This window comes from Dermochelys coriacea, chromosome 5 (genome assembly GCF_009764565.3).
Source record: "Dermochelys coriacea isolate rDerCor1 chromosome 5, rDerCor1.pri.v4, whole genome shotgun sequence".
NCBI lineage: Eukaryota > Metazoa > Chordata > Testudines > Dermochelyidae > Dermochelys > Dermochelys coriacea.
This window is the reverse complement of record NC_050072.1, coordinates 23,021,458-23,041,025: the sequence shown is the minus strand read 5'-3', so window position 1 is coordinate 23,041,025 and position 19,568 is coordinate 23,021,458. Positions and strand designations below refer to the sequence as shown.

Here is a 19,568-nt window from a genome sequence, read left to right as displayed (position 1 = left end):
TTCACCATCAGCTAATTAGATTGTCATGTTTCCTTCCTCTTGGACTATCAAACAGCCTTTATGAGATAAATGATAACACAGTTGGGTGCCATCAATATATCACTTCTTCCTGTCTCTTTAGGGTCTTGGATTCAGCATTGTGGGAGGCCAGGATTCTGCTCGGGGACGCATGGGGATTTTTGTGAAGACTATATTCCCAAATGGAGCAGCTGCTGCTGATGGAAGACTTAAAGAAGGTACTAGAAGCTAAAAGCCCATGTTGTTGCACAGGGGTAATTCATAAACACGTGTGTTTAAAAAAAAAATTTTTTAAGCCCCAAATGGCTGAGAACTTAAAAATTGGAGAGTAGCAGACTGCAAATCTGTTTGTGGTCTTCTGTGGGTGGTTGTGTTGATCTTATGTCTGGGGGTTGTGCTGGGAGAGTTGTGTGGATTTGCACAAGTGGCGAATGAAGGGGGTGTGCTACAGTAAAGGGCTATGTGTTTTGGGGATTATTGAGTATGCTGGTTATGCTGTTTTGTGGATGGTTGTGCTGGGAGAGTTGTGTGGATTTGTGTGGGTGGCAGTTGAGTGCGTGGGTGTGGCAGTTAGGACAAGTAATCCATCATCTGTGAAATCTCCCTCAGACAGCCAATTGTTGCATGAAAATTAGCTGTAGAGTAAGGATGATGATTGGTTGAATTATCTCTGATATCACAGTGGTCTAGGACTCTTGGCATGGCATAAAGACGTGCATTACTGTAGCTGTACACCTCATGGTGTAATTTGTAAAAAATCAAAATGGCTGAGAATTTAAACACTGGACAATAACAGGCAGCAAAAGCCAGTGATGACTCAGTTTGGTGATATTCTAACAAAAGTAGCTCTCAGCCATGCTTGTAGCTGCTTCTACCACTTCACACTGATTCAATAGACATTTTAGGCCTCAGAATGACACACACAGAGTCACATTCCTGGAATCTTATTATACAGATAGTGGGGAGAATCCAATTCTGTGTAAAAGGCCACAGAGCCAATTTAGTTCAACACAGCTGAAAAACTATAGCTGCTCAACTTACTTGTGCGCCTGGAAACCAATGGAAGGGTATCAGCATGTGAATTCATCTTATCAATCTGTTCAACAGAAAGTTGGTCAGACCACTCAACCTATTGGGTTTTTGTTGTGCTTTAAGAGAACAAAATAAGAGAAGGAATAATCCACAGGAAGCCTTTTCATGCCTGGGGAAGTGTACAAAGAAATGTTCTTCAGAGGGTCAATTTTGGGATTTTGCAGTTTAGTTTTTTTGAGCCCCCAAAGTGCACAGGACACTTTCATACAACATATGAGAACACCGTCCCTGCCCTGCTGAGCTTACTGTGTAGATCTGACGTGACGAGAATGGTCTAACCAGACACAGGGTTGGAAAGAGGAGAGGAAGGACAAAAAAGACAATAAGATCATGCCGCTAGATAGTAAAGTATGGACGTGGCCTGATTTATTACCACCTTTTCTGCCTTTCAGGTTAGCTGTATAGATTCACATCGATTAGCCATGACATTGTGTGTGCTCATATACTAGACTGGTTGGTAAAGGTACCAACTGATCGTGGGTTTAAAATGCCGGTTGACATAGCACTGCAAGTGCCGTCTCTTCTTCAGGAAGGCACTCCTATGTAATCTTTGTGCACTGGCCCTGAGAAGCCAATAGTTACCAGATATCCCATAAACCTAACAATCCTCCACTAATCAATCACAGGCCATTCAGCACTTGGGTATTCAGTTCTGCATTGGATTAGGAAAAGGTGGAGGGAAGGCTTGGCAGATGATAGTGCGCTGTCTAATTATGCACAGATGTAGGGGTGTGTAAGACTGGAGAAGAGAGATCTGGATCCTGCTCTCTTTTTCTCCCTCGAAAGAAGTAGCTCAGCATAGCTGGTTGAAAGTATTGTGACCCAAAGCCTTGTAGTACTGAGCAAGCAGACATAGCTCTGGGACTTGTTTGGGGTGAAGGTGTCATGGACTGTTGGCCACCTCTGTGTGTTTAGCTCGCTTTTCTGTCTGAACACTCTGTGTACTATGTAGAATGCCATTTAGTGTTCTGTGTGTGGGCGTAGGGCCAGCTTTCTCTGTATGGCCATATGGGTGCCATAACATTATGCTCCACTCTGATTCCCAAACTCCTGGGATGTCCTAGTATGGGAACGACGTGAAGAGACCATGGGCCCCTGTTAGATGCCACACTGGGAGTTTCCACTCCAAACATTCTGACTCCAATTAAAGTCCAGAATATTTTCAATTGGTCTGTTATAATAAAAACTGAAGGTGAAGAATCACGGTTGAAGAATATTCTGTGCTCCACTACTTCAGCACTATATTAACTACAAACACATTACAGCAAATGGAAATAAATAGAAAACAATTAAAAGCTTTTTTTAGCATAATAAATCGGAAACAGTGTGGTAGCCCATTGCTTTGCGAATGTCCAGGAGCAGTCCTGTATCTGTCTACTATACTCTATCCAAGTGTAAATGCTGACTTGATTTTTGAATCTGATTGCCAGGGGATGAAATTCTAGAAGTTAATGGAGAATCTTTACAAGGGCTGACCCATCAGGAGGCCATTCAGACATTTAAGGTAACAGAATTATAGACACAGTAAGAGAGAGAGACTGTATTTCTCATTGGTTAACAGTTTAACATCATGGTTTTATTTTCCGCTGCCACAATTGATTGTACAGATGATTCACTGGATGATGCGTTATTGTGCGTCAGGTGTCTATATAGTCTAATAAATTCTCTTCCTTTTTTAGCAACTCAAGAAAGGTGTAGTCACCCTCACAGTGCGCACGAGACTACGCAGCCCGAGCCTCACCCCATGTCCAACTCCCACTTTAATGAGCAGATCAAGCTCCCCAAGCTCCAGTGTGAGTGGAGGAACTCCTGCACCTGGCTCTGAAGACGGAGACACTTTCTCCTCGTGTCGCAAAGGCCCAGGACCAAAGGACAGGATCATCATGGATGTGACGCTCAACAAAGGTTAAAGAAAGTTTATTACCGCTCAGCTGGTTAAACTATTTTGGAAAACGGGTGTTATCCATCTGAATGTGTTTTTTCCAGTGAATTCCTAGTACACAGGCTAATACTTTCATCCTAACACATGTTCCCATACCAGTTTCATCCAGAAGTTCTCAGCTTGTTCAGTCTGCAAACTGCAAACTGACTGAAAAATCATCTTCTGACCCATCATATCCAAGAGTCCTTTGTAAAGTTTCCACCCTTTTGATCTGCAACCAACAAAATAAGGTTGAGGGTCTTATGAGGAGAAGGTCCTTGTGCTACTGGGGTTGGGAGGTGGTGCGATGAGTCAGGTGCCGCTGGGGTGAGGGGCTAATTTGTCTGGAGGTTTCTCCGTAGTTACTATTCCCATAGACTCTAAATGTTCATGTTCCTCTCATAAACCTCCACAGAGCTATCACTTAAGCCGTGCAGTGCACTCAGAATTGTCAGTGTATACTTATCTAGTTAATGTATGGTATTTTCTGTGATTACGGATCATAGCACATGGGAATTTTCAGTGCAGCATCTAAGGAGCAGTGATGGATGCATCTCAGAAGATTCAGAGCTTCAGATGAAAACTGAAGAGTCTAGACAAAACGTTCCTGAAAAGCATCCTTTCTTGTGAGATTTTGGATAATTACTGCTTCTGTTAGGGTTGGAGCCCATTAGTGGAGATGGAGAAAAAGTGAAAATGAATGGGGAAATTAACTGAACCCCAGAAAACATTCTCCTTCCTCAACCAATTTTCTTCAGGCCCTTTCTGTGCCAGACCTTGGTGGCAGGTACTTAAACCAGATAGCAGAATTTAACCAAATGGTAATGGAATTGAGAAACATGGTTTAAGTAACTTTCTTGTTTAAATTTTCTTGAATTCCTCTAGACATACCAATTATATTTTATTATGTACAGTACGGTGTTACATCTGGAGACAAAGCAGATGCCACATTATGTTCCTGATGATAGAGGTATTTTACAGAGAGATACTGTAAAGCAATCTCTGGCTGAAATGTGGTCATGGAGTTGAGTAGTGTCGTGGGTGAGGTTGAAGTTGGTCTTCTCATTCATAGACCTCCTAAAAGTCATTAAGGATAAATATTTTCACTTCTAATTGCAGTGTGGTTTTGGCTTCCTGAATGGTACCCAAAGACCAGCTCTGAAACAATGCACTATTCCTGGTTATCAGTGTGATTGGAACATAAACACTCAGGTGTCCTGTGTGATTACAATCAAAAGGGACTAAACAGTTTTTCCTCTTTCTTTGTTTGTTTTTTGCAGAGCCAGGGGTTGGGTTAGGCATTGGTGCCTGTTGTCTCTCACTGGAAAATAGCTCTCCAGGGATATACATTCACAGCTTGGCCCCAGGCTCGGTGGCTAAAATGGATGGTAGATTAAGGTTAGTTATGAACTGAAAGCAAAAACATGCTGGTGTACTTTTACAACATAATGTTGAAATCTGCCTGAAGACTCATTTTCAGCAATGAGGTCAGTTCTTTAAAAAATCCATTGTAGTTGGGGTTTTTTGATGAGTGACTTAGATGATCACAGCAAGATAGTAAGAATATGTACATTAAAAAATTACAAAGGGGTATTTAAAAATACCTGAAAACATTGCAAAGCCTTCTTTGATATGATATGGACAGTTGCATAGTCCTGGGGCTGCTGTTTTAGTGATTCCAAGAGGCAACAAAGCCTAATGATATATGTCCAACCTGAAACCAACAGGAAATGAAACTTAATGTCAAGTGTCAGAGTCAAAATGAATCAGCAGGAGATTTCTGCAGCTCTGTTAAAGTTTAGTCACCTAAAACTTTCTTGAAAAGAGCCGTGGGAATTTTCTGCAGCAGATTGTGTCTCTGGTTGCAGCACCAGATTAAGCGACGGAAATTATTTTATATTCCACTTCAGATTTCCTTATTTGGCTTAAGAGCTGTTGGCTGAAAATACAGCAAGGTCCTTCTGGCTTCTATGTTCCTGCCTAGCTGATTCAGCTTGGGTAGAGTGCCCAGGCCCACTTATATGCTGTGGAGAATGGCTCTGTGCCAGCCCCATGTAGGTCAAGGCAGAAGGCTACAACGGAGATGGGCCAAGGCTGAGGCCACAAGACTCACATTGACATTGATCCTGCGGCCCAATATAGATAGGGTGACCATATGTCCTGCTTTTAAAGGGACAGTCCTATTTTTGGGGACTTTTTCTTATATAGGCGCCTGTTACCCCCGACCCCCGTCCCGTTTTTTCACAGTTGCTATCTGGTCACCCAAAATATAGAGGTTTGCAGCAGTACTGCTCAGGAGCCTTGGGTCAGGGAGGGGAGGGGAATTTCACCACCTGAGTCTCTCTACACTCCATGTGCATAGAACCTAAATACTCTTTTTATGTGGGTGTAGTGGATTTCACCTATTATGAGGACCTTGAACTAGTAACGTGATCCTGGGATATGAGAGGAAATAATTTATTGGTTGTAACCCTGACAAAAATGGTCAAAATTATTACCAGAAAAGCAATGTATTTTTTCCAGGAGACAATATTTTAATATTCACTTGCTTACCTTTAAACCCAACATTTCAAAAATTTCTCCAGTTTTAGCTATGTCTGTGTATAACAGCTGCATCATTTATTAGGGTAAGTGGTTGGCTATATCCATTCACGCATCCCAGTTTTCTAGCTCACTTTTTGAGATGATTTTTTGTGAGACATCTTGTCTCATCAGCAGTTTGTGATTCCATATGGTAAAGCTCTGAAGGTGGTTTTGATTTTGGTTTCACAAAACCTCATTAGTCAGATTCTGGCTTTACAAAACAAGAGAGGGTTTGGATTCAGATCCTACTTATCTGAGCCCCCTCAAACGTGTGTGTGTGTGTGTGTGTGTGTGTGTGTGTGTGTGTGTGTGTGTGTAAATGGTTCCAGATTTATCCCGTTTCTAACTGTTATATGGTTGCCTCTTTGTAAATAAAGACTTGTGTCTTTGGATTACTAGGCTATGCCTCTCTAAACATACAGACTGTCAAAGCAGTGAAAAAATTGTACAACACACACACCAAAATAGATTATGGACTATTGAAATTATATTACGTGACATCAACTGCCATTTGAATTTGCTTCTGGTGGTTAGACTTTTGGTGAAAACTACATTTCAGTTAATCATCACAATTGATTCAAATTAAAAGGAAAGTTAATTAAAGCCAGTAGATTGTATGAAAATCCCTGTTAAAGATGTTTTTAATAATCATGGAAAATGCAGCAGTAATATCTCTAGATGATTATCGTTCTTTGAATGGTTCCAGATGTCGATATTCCAAGAGCTGTCAAAAGTGATGGAACTGAAATTAACAATTTACAGTCCTGTCACAGAAGAGGCGTTGTTTGATCAAACTGGGTTCTGTTACCCCAATTTCAAGGGAAAATGGGGTGCCTCTCACCCAATTTCTCTTCAGTTCAAATTTGAAACAGTTTCATAAACTCACTTGCTTGGAGCCTGTCATGAGCTCCAAACAAACCCTGTTAAAAAGATGCTGTGTGTAGTATCTTTGTAGGAGGGTGGTAAGGAATAACCTGTCTGCATATAATGTTTGGCTTCTGTGCTCAGAAAACAACAATACCTACAACTGGAGCCAAACGTTCACTTTCACTCTAGTCTGGTGCAGTCAATTTTATGCACTGATGAAATATACTGTGTTGCACTGACAGTAAGTGCAAAAAAGGAGCATTGGATCCTGCTGGTGGTTGCAATGAAGTCAAAATAGTATCATCATGCACGTCAATGGGAGCCAGAGCTGGGCTGTATTTTCCAAATCAAATCTCTTCCAGATATGTGTCTTTGAAAAGTTTGGCCACTGATCAACAGCCCAAATGTTTTATATGAGACAGATGTGCTAACTGGCTGTATTTGTCTTTCTAGCCGGGGTGACCAGATCCTGGAGGCAGATTCAGTGAGTCTGCGCCATGCAGCACTAAGTGAAGCCTATGCCATTCTGAGTGAATGTGGTCCGGGTCCAGTTAGCCTTATCATTAGTCGTCATCCCAATCCCAAGGTGAGGAGAAGACAGTTTCGTATAGCTGCACATTGCTTTCCTTTGTTCTTGTAATTTGGGTGTGAATGTTTGAGATGTGGTGAATGGAGAACATTGTATTTTCTCTCCAGGTAATTTCATGGACTGTGTAACAAAGGAGGTCAGTCCAGATGATTGTGATGGTTCCTTCTTATCTATGAATCCATAGTTGTGTTGGAACTTTCTTGCAGCATTGTCACTATCCACCAGTTGTGGCTTTAACTGAGCAGACTTATTTTTCTGTGAGATATTCCAGTTGTCATGCTCGTTGATTTGTTCACAGTTGGACTAAGTGATAAACCTATGAATTTGAAGCTGACAGTATAAATACTGTACATATCACTTTCATTGTTACAGTCACTTGGGTGGAATTGAATTTGAACAGTAGCTGCCAGGGATAAATATCAGCAGATTGAGTCAATAAACTATAATAAAATAATGGATACAGCACCTTTTAAAAATGTTAACCTGTCCAAACATCGAAGTTTTCCTGTAGAAGAAATGAATCCGTGATGTCTTGCTTCTGCAGAATCTGTGCCAGGGGAATTTTAAAATATCTGCATTTATAAAGTATATAATTATTTTCAAGCAAATTACTTCTTTTATTGGTGATGAAAGATAAGAGATTCCTTCATCCAAGCAGTATGGAATAATAACTTGTTTCATTTTACCATCCAAAGAATTTCATGGGCATATAAAACCTTGTAGGCTGTACAGGAAAGTAGTTGGGAAAATATTTGTTTTAGGGAGATCAGAAAAGCTTTGACTTTTGAATTCCTAAATACAAATGGAAACCTGTTTATAAGGCACAAGTGCTCTGAATTCCAATTTGCCCTATTGACCAGAATAATTTGACATTCCTATCCTGGAGGTAACAAAACTTGTAATGTAGAGACCACAGGGGGTATTTATTTTCTGGCAATTCAGATGTACCGATGATAGGCATTAGTGGGCCTCCATACAAGGCTATTCCGTGATCACTGCCAGGTACTGATAACTGAAGGAGAGGCAGTTCATCTATTGGACAGAGCAGCAGTTCTCAAACTGAGTTTCTGGGAGCCCAGGGAATCCTTAGAGATTGCATGGCGAGGGGTCCTCAAAATGCCAACAATCGCACCAATGATAGATAGACTCTGCAGTAAGAAGCAGGCACATCCATCTCACTGACATCTGTAAGTACTTGGATGCTCTTTTCCTTAAAGCATTACTAACAGTACATGTTTGTATGAAGTACACATATACCTTTATCCATCAGTTTCTCAGTTCGGAGTCCGTGATTAACATTGCATTTGAAAAGGGGTCTGTTGACAAAAAAATGTTTGAGAACCTCTGGGGTAGACCGAGGGACAGGGAGCCAGAATTGGGCCCAAAATGTAAGACCAGCAGAACAAGTCTATGTATTGTGTTGGACAGTGTTGTAGTTTGTTGATTGCAGTATTATAAGGCACCTTTTACCATGAGACTGTGGACATCTTGAAACAATTATCCAAGGAGTGCAAACTCTCCTCCCTGCCCTATCCTCATTCATCTCAATTGAGTGTTGACTCAAAAGCATAATGCTGGCCCTTCAACTGCGCATTGGTTGCTGATCACTTCAGAAGCTGGGGTTGGAATGATTCTTATATGGTGGTGGAGATTGGGAAATATAGTGCGAAGAAAGACAGACCCAGATTGGGCACCCAGGTTCACTAGTGACACTTAAAAATATAGGCCTAAATGAAGACCATATTCTACCCTAGATCTTTTCACTCTCCTTCAATTAATATCACTGGGGATCTGCTGTGCCTAGAGGGAGTATATGTAGCTGTGAATTTATACCCCATACGACATATGCTAATTAATAATTGCATTTGTCCCTCTTCACAGAATAAGTTTGACACTCCTGATGTAGACAGAACTGAAAAAAGAGATCTTGCTGGAGTTGGTATTTTGTTTTTTCTTCTCATTGCACAAAAAAGGCATCCTACATAACATAAGGACAGCCATACTGGGTCAGACCATACTGGGTCAGTCCATCCAGCCCAGTATCCTGTCTTCCGACAGTGGGCAATGGCAGGTGCTTCAGAGGGAATGAACAGAACAGGCAATAATTGAGTGATCCATCCCATTGTCCATTCCCAGCTTCTGGAAAAATGTTGGACCTTCCTGGACCTTACATAAACCATAAACTCTATGATGAGACAGTAGCACAGAACTCTCAACTTGGTGCGGGGAAGGGGCTATGGCATCTTCACACCATCTTTGTACCCCCTAAATCTTGGTTGTTCCACGATCTGCAGTATTATTTAGACCACAGTTTAAGTTAGAGCATCCTGTCCCTGGCTGCCTGTGGTCACAGTGCTGCCCAGAATCTCCCCAGTCCTGCGGCCTCACCTAGTCCCCCTCACACTCCACAGGCTGGGCTTGCCTTTGGATGTCTTCCTCAGCTGCGGCCCCATGGAATCCTCCCCTGGCTGGATCTGGGGCTTTTAAGGCCTCCTTATACCACTCGAGACCTTTTACAGAAAATGGCAGGAGTGTGGGTGAGGCTCTTGGTTAATATTCCTCAGCTGCAATGCCATCCCACGGTCTGAAAGCAAAGATATTTTTGTTAAGGTTCATGTTTGTTTCATACTTTTTTATGTTTAATCCCCCACTTCATCACACAAAAGCTCCACAGAAAGTTTAGTTACTGAATATACAAGCTTCAGTATTTTTATATATTTCCAAGAGAAATACCGCAAAGGTTTTATTTCTTCTGTTATTGTTAGTGGATGTGGCATTTAAATTATGTTTAAAGTGCTGAGTTTGCTTAGGGATAATTCAGATCCTCTTAGTTCAAAGCGGTTCAGCTTTCTGACCTCTCTTTGTGCTGAGTTATAATTCATGTAAAGCTGAGTGAATTGAAATCACATTGGGCATATCTCAAAACAGAAACCTGGGTTATGTATTCCTGCTCCCCAGCAGCTCCAGTTCTAAGACTACATATAATGTTTTCTAGAAATTTCTGAGGGTGGGTGTGTTAGAATAATCCAGATATTATTTTTATATGCGGAAAATATTACAGTTACTAATTACTGATTTATTTGTTTATTTGGTAAAGGGGGGGAATTAAGAGAAAAGTCAGCTAGTATTTCAGGAAGTCTGGCTTTTTCATATTTTTTAATTTAACATGTCTTTTACTGATGGAATATTTTAGACAAATGGCTGAATATTTTAAAAAATTAATATTTTCATACACATTTCTCTAGAATATCAAGGTAGCGAGCAACTTAGATAAAATGCATGGCATGATAATATGTTTGCTTTATTTATGCAAGCCCGATGCAACTTTTTTATTTAACATTTGTGCATTTAGTGTGACACTTTGACATCTTTGACTCTGTAATAGGCTGGCCATGTTTTCCTCATACCCCTTCTAAAGAGACTAGCTCAGGTCACAGAGGAAGTCTGATTCAGAGCTAGGACCAGAACTTGGGAGCTCTTCACATTCCTTTGTGCAGACCTCTAAAACAACAATAAATCTTGACTGAATATTTGTGATGATCAGTGCTCAGACTTTGATCTTAGCTTCTTATGTTCTACAGCAAACTCGCATCATCTCTTTTCTACTAAAATTAGGTTTCTGAACAGGAGATGGATGAAGCAATAGTGTGCACCACTCATCGAGAGAGCAAGGATGCCTATCCCTCTCATGTCACAGGTAGCAACACATTTTTCTATGTTGTGTCAATCTGTCCATTATTTTTCATACATGGCAACATTTACTGGAGTGCTATTGGGAACTTTGCAGTCATAAATATTTGAAACTCCTATTGAGAAACGTTCCACTCTTTCCACAGTACTATGTTAATTAAAAAACGTTATGTATTTCAGTCATAGCTGCCACACAGCCCACATCCTTAGCACTGTGTATCTGTTTTAGATATCTCTGAGGCACAAATCACCATAACGTCAGAGTGTGAGGAGGTTACTACTCCATCCTGATCTAATGATCAGGACAGAGCATAGCCATTCTGGGATTGGGAGGCTGCCCGAGTCACACCTCCATGTTCAAGAAAAGAGCAGCTACAGTCTAGTTCATTTTTAACAAATTAGGTATGGCCATCAGGTTGCTGGCAAATTTTCAACGTGGCCCCTCAGTTGGGATGTCCCATCTGTGTTTGAACATGACGTTAGCCATTTCTAAAATCCTACAGATGAAAGTGAACTTGTAGGAAAACGTAGAACTCTAATTACATTATTCCTTAATAGAAGACAAAGAGAATATTCCCCTTTTTGCTTCAAATTGGAGGAATGACCAACTAGCTGGTTTTCAGACAAAAATGTTAGTATTTTTTAAATCAAGCTTATTTACACCAAAATGGTTTTCTATGAACAGAAATACAGCCATTTTGGAGCAGACCTTTCCCAGTGACCTCCACTCTCCCTCTCCTAGTGTATGGCTGGAAGCAGGACGGACGGTATCATGCTTTAATGTGGCTTGTGTAGTCACGGCACAGCGCTGGGAGAGAGTACTCTCCCAGCGCTCTAAAAAACCCATCTCCACGAGGGGCGCAGCTCCCAGTGCTCTAAAAAACCCACCTCCACGAGAGGCGCAGCTCCCAGCACTGGGCACTGTCTACACTGGTGCTTGTTGGCACTGAAACTTGCTGCGCTCCAGGAGGTGGTTTTTTATACCCCTGAGCGAGCAAGTTGCAGCTCTGTACAATGCCAGTGTAGACAAGCCCTAAGTAACAGCTTATCTGGGGGATGGAGAGATATATCAGAGACTTGTTAAGTAAAATAAAACTTGTTTTTAAAGGGACTCAGATAATATGGTGATGAGCACTGTATAAATATCTAGACAGACCAGTGCTCTGCTTGCTTGGGTACATATTCTATAGTTTTAATTTTTGGTCTCTAATTGAATCATGTTTAACAGGGATTCTGCAGAAATGTCCATCCCCTAGTGTGAAGGCCAAACAAGGAGAGGCCTCATCGCCCCTGAGCTGGACAATGAAACGATTCCTGGAGCCAGCAAGTCGGGTAAACAAATTAAAATACAACACAAAGAGATGACTTTTTAGGATAAGCTTTTACCAAAAAATCGGATTGCTCAGAACAAAAGATCTACGCTTGTTCCATGTCACGCCTGTGTCATGCTAAGGGGTTCCATTAGTTAAGCCATATTGTTGGGACACAGGCACTGTCAGCAATAGAAAACTCTCCTTTAGGTCTACTCTGCAGGCAGCTTCTAGAAGCAACCTGTAGTGGGGCTGGCCTGGAAGGCTGTCCCCTGAATGGGACCACAGTCACTTATCAGAATCCCACTTGTTTGTCATGTGCTGTGTCTTGTAAAAAGTGAGCTCTGCTCAATGGTGTGTTCATATTGGCACTGAGATGGTGAGTAGGTCATGGTCCTTGGAACACAGAATCTTCTAATACAGAAACCAATTACTCAGTTATTTATGTTGTAATAGTGGTGGAAATTTTTTTTCTGGAAAGGCCAAGTAGGAAATACAGTCAGTCCCAGGGAGGGAGTACAAGTACCTGTAGTCTTTCAATAAGGGAGGGACTTAAAGGTGAATGGTTTAATGCCTGATTGTTGTGCTGCATACCCACCTCTACAAACTGAGGGTGTCTGAAAATCCGGTTACTTTTGGTGATGAAATATGGTTTCAGGTGCCTAACTTCAACCACCTAAGGTCTGGTCTACACTGTGTGTGTGTGTGTTTGTGGGGTGGGGGGAATCTATCTAAGTTATGCAGCTTCAGCTACGTGAATAACGTAGCTGAAGTCGACGTACTTAGATCTACTCACTACAGTGTCTTTAGTGTGGTGAGTCGACAGCTGGTGCTCCCCTGTTGACTCCATCTGTGTCTCTCACGCCGGTGGAGAACCGGAGTTGACGGGAGAGCACTCGGTGGTCGATTTATCGTATCTAGACTAGATGCAATAAATCGATCCCCACTGGATCGATCGCTGCCCGTCAATCTTGCAGGTAATGTAGACAAACCCTAAGTTTGAAAATGTTAGCCTTAATCTCACTGTGGCTCAGTGCCCCTGTTTGTAGAATTGGGATATTAAGCTTTACTGTAGTTACCAATGTGTTATGAGGCTGAAATTAGTGACATTTAGATAGTATACACACTGGGTGCTATTAACATAAATGACCACCAGTCACCAGTTTTATTTACTTATTTGCCTTTCAGCAGGGATCTGTCAGTTCTGAAACAGAGCTTTCCCAGTACTTCTCACAAGATGGGCCAAGTCAGGTGTCATTTTCTGACACACAAGTAACGGGCTCCAGTGATGAAGAGCAGCTCCGTCAAAAAAGTGGAAACAGCTCTTTGGATGACAGCTCTCTTCCTCCCAGCAATCTAAGTAAGCCACAGAAATCGAAAGAAATGGCAAGATATATGTGGGGTAGTCATTGCATGTGTTGGGTCAGGAATTCCACATTTTGGGTAGAAATATCGGCGAGTACAGTGCGAGCCAACAGGTTATAATGTGATGCTTCAGAAAATGAAAGAAGGAATCTAAATACAATGTGCATAGTATGTGACTGGATTGCAACTCTGACAAGTTGACTAGAGAATAAATTTATATTATTGGTTTGGCTGACTAAATCTAAGTTATCATTGCAAGTTAATCAAGCCACTAGTGATTATCTGATTGATTACATTTAAATCAGACCAGTCTTAAATATCTCAGATGCATGAAACTTTGTCTTTACACCAGAATATATGGTGCTGCCATAATATATTTTGCACAAGTTGTGAGATCTTTCTCCTTTCTATGGTCTGCCTGGAACAGTCTTGTTTCTCTTTCATATTGAGTCTCCATCTAATAGGCAAGGGAGAGCAGATATATTTCTATACTTCTCAGATAGTCTCTGCCTTTGCCAGTATTTATCTCTGAAATTTCATTATTTAACTCAACAAAGCAATTTTGGATATAGTTTGTGTGAAAGAAAGTACACAAAATAAGCTTGAATTATATTATATTATATCCATATGAGTATATATTATATATATAGTTTTTGATAAGAAGGATATGACTAGGAAGTCTTAGATCACCCAGCCTTTAGAATGAAACAGATTGTGTGCTTGTGTTTTTCTGAGTGTCTTTTTTTTCTCTCTCTCACTGTGAATCGATTAGGTCAACTCTGTACATCGATTAAAGCAGAATTACAGGGATTTTCCACTGTTTGAACTTAAAAAATAAATGTGTGTTTGCTCCCTTTTCTTCTTGTGGGCACAGTCCTGGTTCAGAAGCAGAATGAGAATAAAACCAGATGTGTAATGAACAGGACGCACCCATAAATCACAAGACCATCTTTCATTTCTGGTGCTTTTGTACTGTAGGTATGTTTTAGAGTGGAGGACATAGAAAAACAGCTCAGGCTTTCTATGCAGACTCAGCGAAAATCCTCTGTTGCAAACAAGCATGTCTCTTTTAAAGTGGCTGCAGTAGAATGCTCAGCATAAAACTAGTCCAATAAGCTCAATTAAAAATTTAATAAATTCTTTTCTAGCTGCTAAAGAAGCAGGAACAACCAAAATGAACAGTCTTGCTTCACCGACCAGTGGAAAGTCACATGGTCTTTTCAACAAGCACGTGGAATCTACCCGACAGGGGAGCCTTACTGGTAGTCCCAAGTCTGTCCGCAGCCCACTGCTGAGGCAGAGAAGAGTTGTTTTCTATGATGGCGATGTTAGCGACGAGGATGATTTTGTCAAGCAAGAAGAGGTCCACTTCCAAAGGAGCCAGGGGGACAAGAGCCAGAAAAATGCCAAGGAAGACTCTGGCATGGTTATCACAACCTCTTCCATTGAAGTTGATGATGAAGGCCAGGATGGTGAATTGTCTCGACACCCTGGCAGTAAGGCAGCTGCTACCCCTGGGTTCAGCAACTCTTTGGTGACTGAGGAGAGTGCCCTGGAGCAAATGGTGGATTTGTCCTTCTTTCAAATCAAAGCACTTGATTACTCAGGTATGCCTGAGATTCATTCTACTAATCTGGGAGTGAAGAAGCTCCAAGAAGCACAGCTTGAATCTATGAGATCCCCTAAACTGGAGCACAAAGCCGTTACAAGAGTAAAAAGCATGATGAGCACTGAGTGCCGCAATCTCCCAAGGCAGAAGATGGAGGAGCACGGTTCCTGTCATAAGCCTGTTGCCAGGACACTTCCACACAGCAAAAAGACTGAAGGACCCAACATCCCCAGGCAGAGCAATGCTGAAACAGTTAATCTTCTGCGGAATGAAGATGAATCATTTGGCCTGGATTTGGAGATACAGGCTACTCCCGTAAGAGTTGTGATAACAGGTTTACGATCAGGCGGAGCAGCTGAAAGGGTAACATTTTAAAAATATGAGTCACTTTGTGGATGTTTACTCATGGGTTTCTCTTTGTGGAGATGAATATTTGATAAGTGAGATTTTATATAAGCACGTAAACGAGAGATTTACCTCCACTGGAATAAAATGTCTTATTCCTTATCTTTCTAATATGCTATTAAACTACATGTTTTAGAGACAGTCAGGCCCCATCTGATTTAAGCTTGAAAAAGTCAACCAGCAAAAATATACCAAAATGAAATAATCCATATTAGAGACTAACAAATTTATTTGAGCATAAGCTTTCGTGAGCTACAGCCGAAGAAGTGAGCTGTAGCTCACGAAAGCTTATGCTCAAATAAATTTTAGTCTCTAAGGTGCCACAAGTACTCCTTTTCTTTTTGTGAATACAGACTAACATGGCTGCTACTCTGAAATCCATATTAGTAATTATTGTTTTAGGGCTCACTACAATTTTTCTACTATGCCAGAAACAAAAGAAGGTTTATGTAAGGAAGAGAAGTGATTTAGAAACATAAAGTATTAATGATAAAATGTACATTGCTTATTAATAGGCAAGAATTGTATTGCAATTTAGGGTGTAACCATTCTCTACTATTATTTTTTTTAATTTATTTTATTATCTACTCTGCTTTTCATCTGTGTTTGTTACAGTAGGGATAATTGGTTGGCATGTATACAGAATGCTGACCTTAGGCAAATTGTTCAACGGTATGAAGAATTTTTGTGTGAACAATGTGTGACGTAGTATTCTTCGCTGATTTAGTGAATCTTTATTGTTGTGAGAGAGTATGGCATAGTGGTTTGAACAGCAGTCTGAGAGTCATGATCCCTGGGTCCCTATTCCTATCTTAACCACTGATTCATTCTGTAACCTTGGGAAATATTTTTATCCTATGCCTTAAAGGCCTAATACCTGCTCCTTTTTAAAGGTTTCAGAGTAGCAGCCGTGTTAGTCTGTATTCGCAAAAAGAAAAGGAGTACTTGTGGCACCTTAGAGACTAACAAATTTATTAGAGCATAAGCTTTCGTGAGCTACAGCTCACTTCATCGGATGCATTTGGTGGAAAAAACAGAGGAGAGATTTATATACACACACACAGAGAACATGAAACAATGGGTTTATCATACACACTGTAAGGAAAGTGATCACTTAAGATAAGCCATCACCAACAGCAGGGGGGGGAAAAAGGAGGAAAACCTTTCATGGTGACAAGCAGGTAGGCTAATTCCAGCAGTTAACAAGAATATCAGAGGAACAGTGGGGGGTGGGGTGGGAGGGAGAAATACCATGGGGAAATAGTTTTACTTTGTGTAATGACTCATCCATTCCCAGTCTCTATTCAAGCCTAAGTTAATTGTATCCAGTTTGCAAATTAATTCCAATTCAGCAGTCTCTCGTTGGAGTCTGTTTTTGAAGCTTTTTTGTTGAAGTATAGCCACTCTTAGGTCTGTGATCGAGTGACCAGAGAGATTGAAGTGTTCTCCAACTGGTTTTTGAATGTTATAATTCTTGACGTCTGATTTGTGTCCATTCATTCTTTTACGTAGAGACTGTCCAGTTTGGCCAATGTACATGGCAGAGGGGCATTGCTGGCACATGATGGCATATATCACATTGGTAGATGCGCAGGTGAACGAGCCTCTGATAGTGTGGCTGATGTGATTAGGCCCTATGATGGTATCCCCTGAATAGATATGTGGACAGAGTTGGCAACGGGCTTTGTTGCAAGGATAGGTTCCTGGGTTAGTGGTTCTGTTGTGTGGTGTGTGGTTGCTGGTGAGTATTTGCTTCAGATTGGGGGGCTGTCTGTAAGCAAGGACTGGTCTGTCTCCCAAAATCTGAGAGAGCGATGGCTCGTCCTTCAGGATAGGTTGTAGATCCTTGATGATGCGTTGGAGAGGTTTTAGTTGGGGGCTGAAGGTGATGGCTAGTGGCGTTCTGTTGTTTTCTTTGTTGGGCCTGTCCTGTAGTAGGTGACTTCTGGGTACTCTTCTGGCTCTGTCAATCTGTTTCTTCACTTCAGCAGGTGGGTATTGTAGTTGTAGGAATGCATGATAGAGATCTTGTAGGTGTTTGTCTCTGTCTGAGGGGTTGGAGCAAATGCGGTTATATCGTAGCGCTTGGCTGTAGACAATGGATCGAGTGGTATGATCTGGATGAAAGCTAGAGGCATGTAGGTAGGAATAGCGGTCAGTAGGTTTCCGATATAGGGTGGTGTTTATGTGACCATCGCTTATTAGCACCGTAGTGTCCAGGAAGTGGATCTCTTGTGTGGACTGGTCCAGGCTGAGGTTGATGGTGGGATGGAAATTGTTGAAATCATGGTGGAATTCCTCAAGAGCTTCTTTTCCATGGGTCCAGATGATGAAGATGTCATCAATGTAGCGGCTAACACGGCTGCTACTCTGAAACCTATTTCCCCATGGTATTTCTCCCTCCCACCCCACCCCCCACTGTTCCTCTGATATTCTTGTTAACTGCTGGAATTAGCCTACCTTGCTTGTCACCATGAAAGGTTTTCCTCCTTCCCCCCCCCCCCCGCTGTTGGTGATGGCTTATCTTAAGTGATCACTCTCCTTACAGTGTGTATGATAAACCCATTGTTTCATGTTCTCTGTGTGTGTGTATATAAATCTCTCCTCTGTTTTTTCCACCAAATGCATCCGATGAAGTGAGCTGTAGCTCACAAAAGCTTATGCTCTAATAAATTTGTTAGTCTCTAAGGTGCCACAAGTACTCCTTTTTGCTCCTTTTTAAGGCAGTGAAAAGATTCAAATTGGTTTAATGGAAGTTGAGTAGGGTCCCAAGTTCCTGGTCAAATGCGAGGAGGTGATAACTAGGAGGCAGCACTGCTTTGGGAGATCCTAGAGAAACTATGGTCCATTCAGCCAGAATACCTCTCTAGAGGAAAGGCTTCAGAGTAGCAGCCGCGTTAGTCTGTATCAGCAAAAAGAATGAGGAGTACTTGTGGCACCTTAGAGACTAACAAATTTATTTGAGCATTAGCTTTCGTGGGCTAAACCCCACTTCATCGGATGCATGCAGTGGAAAATACAGTAGATAGATAGAGAACATGAAAAAATGCGTGTTGTCATACCCACTATAACGAGAGTGATCAGTTAAGGTGAGCTATTATCAGCAGGAGAAAAAAAAACCTTTTGTAGTGATGATCAGGATGGCCCATTTCCAACCGTTGACAAGAAGGTGTGAGTAACAGTAGGGGGAAAAATAAGCATGAGGAAATAATAGTTTATTATTAAATAATAATAATTAATAAATGGACACAAATCAGACATCAAGAATTATAACATTCAAAAACTAGTCGGAGAACAGTTCAATCTCTCTGATCATTCAATTACAGACCTCAAAGTCGCAATACTACAACAAAAAAACTTCAAAAACAGACTCCAACGAGAAATTGCTGAATTGGAATTAACAAATGTATTTGCAAAAAAGAAAAGGAGTACTTGTGGCACCTTAGAGACTAACAAATTTATTTGAGCATAAGCTTTCATGAGCTACAGCTTACTTCATCGAAAGCTTATGCTCAGATAAATTTGTTAGTCTCTGAGGTGCCACAAGTACTCCTTTTCTTTTTGCGAATACAGACTGACACGGCTGCTACTCTGAAACCTGTCAGATTTATTTGAGCTGCAGTCCACTTCATCAGATGCATAGAATGGAACATCTGGTAAGAAGATATATATACATACAGAGAACATGAAAAGGTGGAAGTTGCCATACCAACTCTAACAGGGTAATTAATTAAGATGAGCTATTATCAGCAAGAGAAAAAAACTTTTGTAGTGATAATCAAGATGGCGCATTTCAGACAATTGAAGGTGTGAGGATACTTAACATGGGGAAACACAGATTCAATTGTGTAATGACCCAGCCACTGCCAGTCTCTATTCAAGGCCAAGTTAATGGTATCTAGTTTGCAAATTCTAGTTCAGCAGTTTTTCGTTGGAGTCTGTTCTTGAAGCTTTTCTGTTGCAAAATTGCCACCTTCAAGTCTGTTGTTGAGTTACCAGAGAGGTTGAAGTGTTCTTCTACTGGTTTTTGAATGTTATTGTTCCTGATGTCAGATTTGTGTCCATTTAGTCTTTTGCATAGAGACTGTCCAGTTTGGCCAATGTACATGGCAGAGGGGC

At 41.2% G+C, this 19,568-nt stretch overlaps 1 protein-coding gene across 9 annotated transcripts in view; it reads left to right on the top strand.

The window, feature by feature from the left end:
* Positions 1-19,568, top strand: part of PDZD2 (PDZ domain containing 2) — a 321,088-nt gene that overhangs the window by 271,558 nt on the left and 29,962 nt on the right. For 7 of the 9 annotated variants that reach the window (XM_038402564.2, XM_038402570.2, XM_038402565.2 and 4 more), the window contains 9 exons: positions 122-236; positions 2,541-2,614; positions 2,790-3,015; positions 4,312-4,429; positions 6,935-7,067; positions 10,686-10,767; positions 11,989-12,092; positions 13,259-13,430; positions 14,584-15,407. In XM_038402564.2, coding sequence (XP_038258492.1) covers positions 122-236; positions 2,541-2,614; positions 2,790-3,015; positions 4,312-4,429; positions 6,935-7,067; positions 10,686-10,767; positions 11,989-12,092; positions 13,259-13,430; positions 14,584-15,407 — 1,848 coding nt within the window. The remainder of the gene's footprint in view (positions 1-121; positions 237-2,540; positions 2,615-2,789; positions 3,016-4,311; positions 4,430-6,934; positions 7,068-10,685; positions 10,768-11,988; positions 12,093-13,258; positions 13,431-14,583; positions 15,408-19,568) is intronic. The other 2 variants (XM_038402566.2, XM_043514432.1) reach the window with 1 other exon arrangement.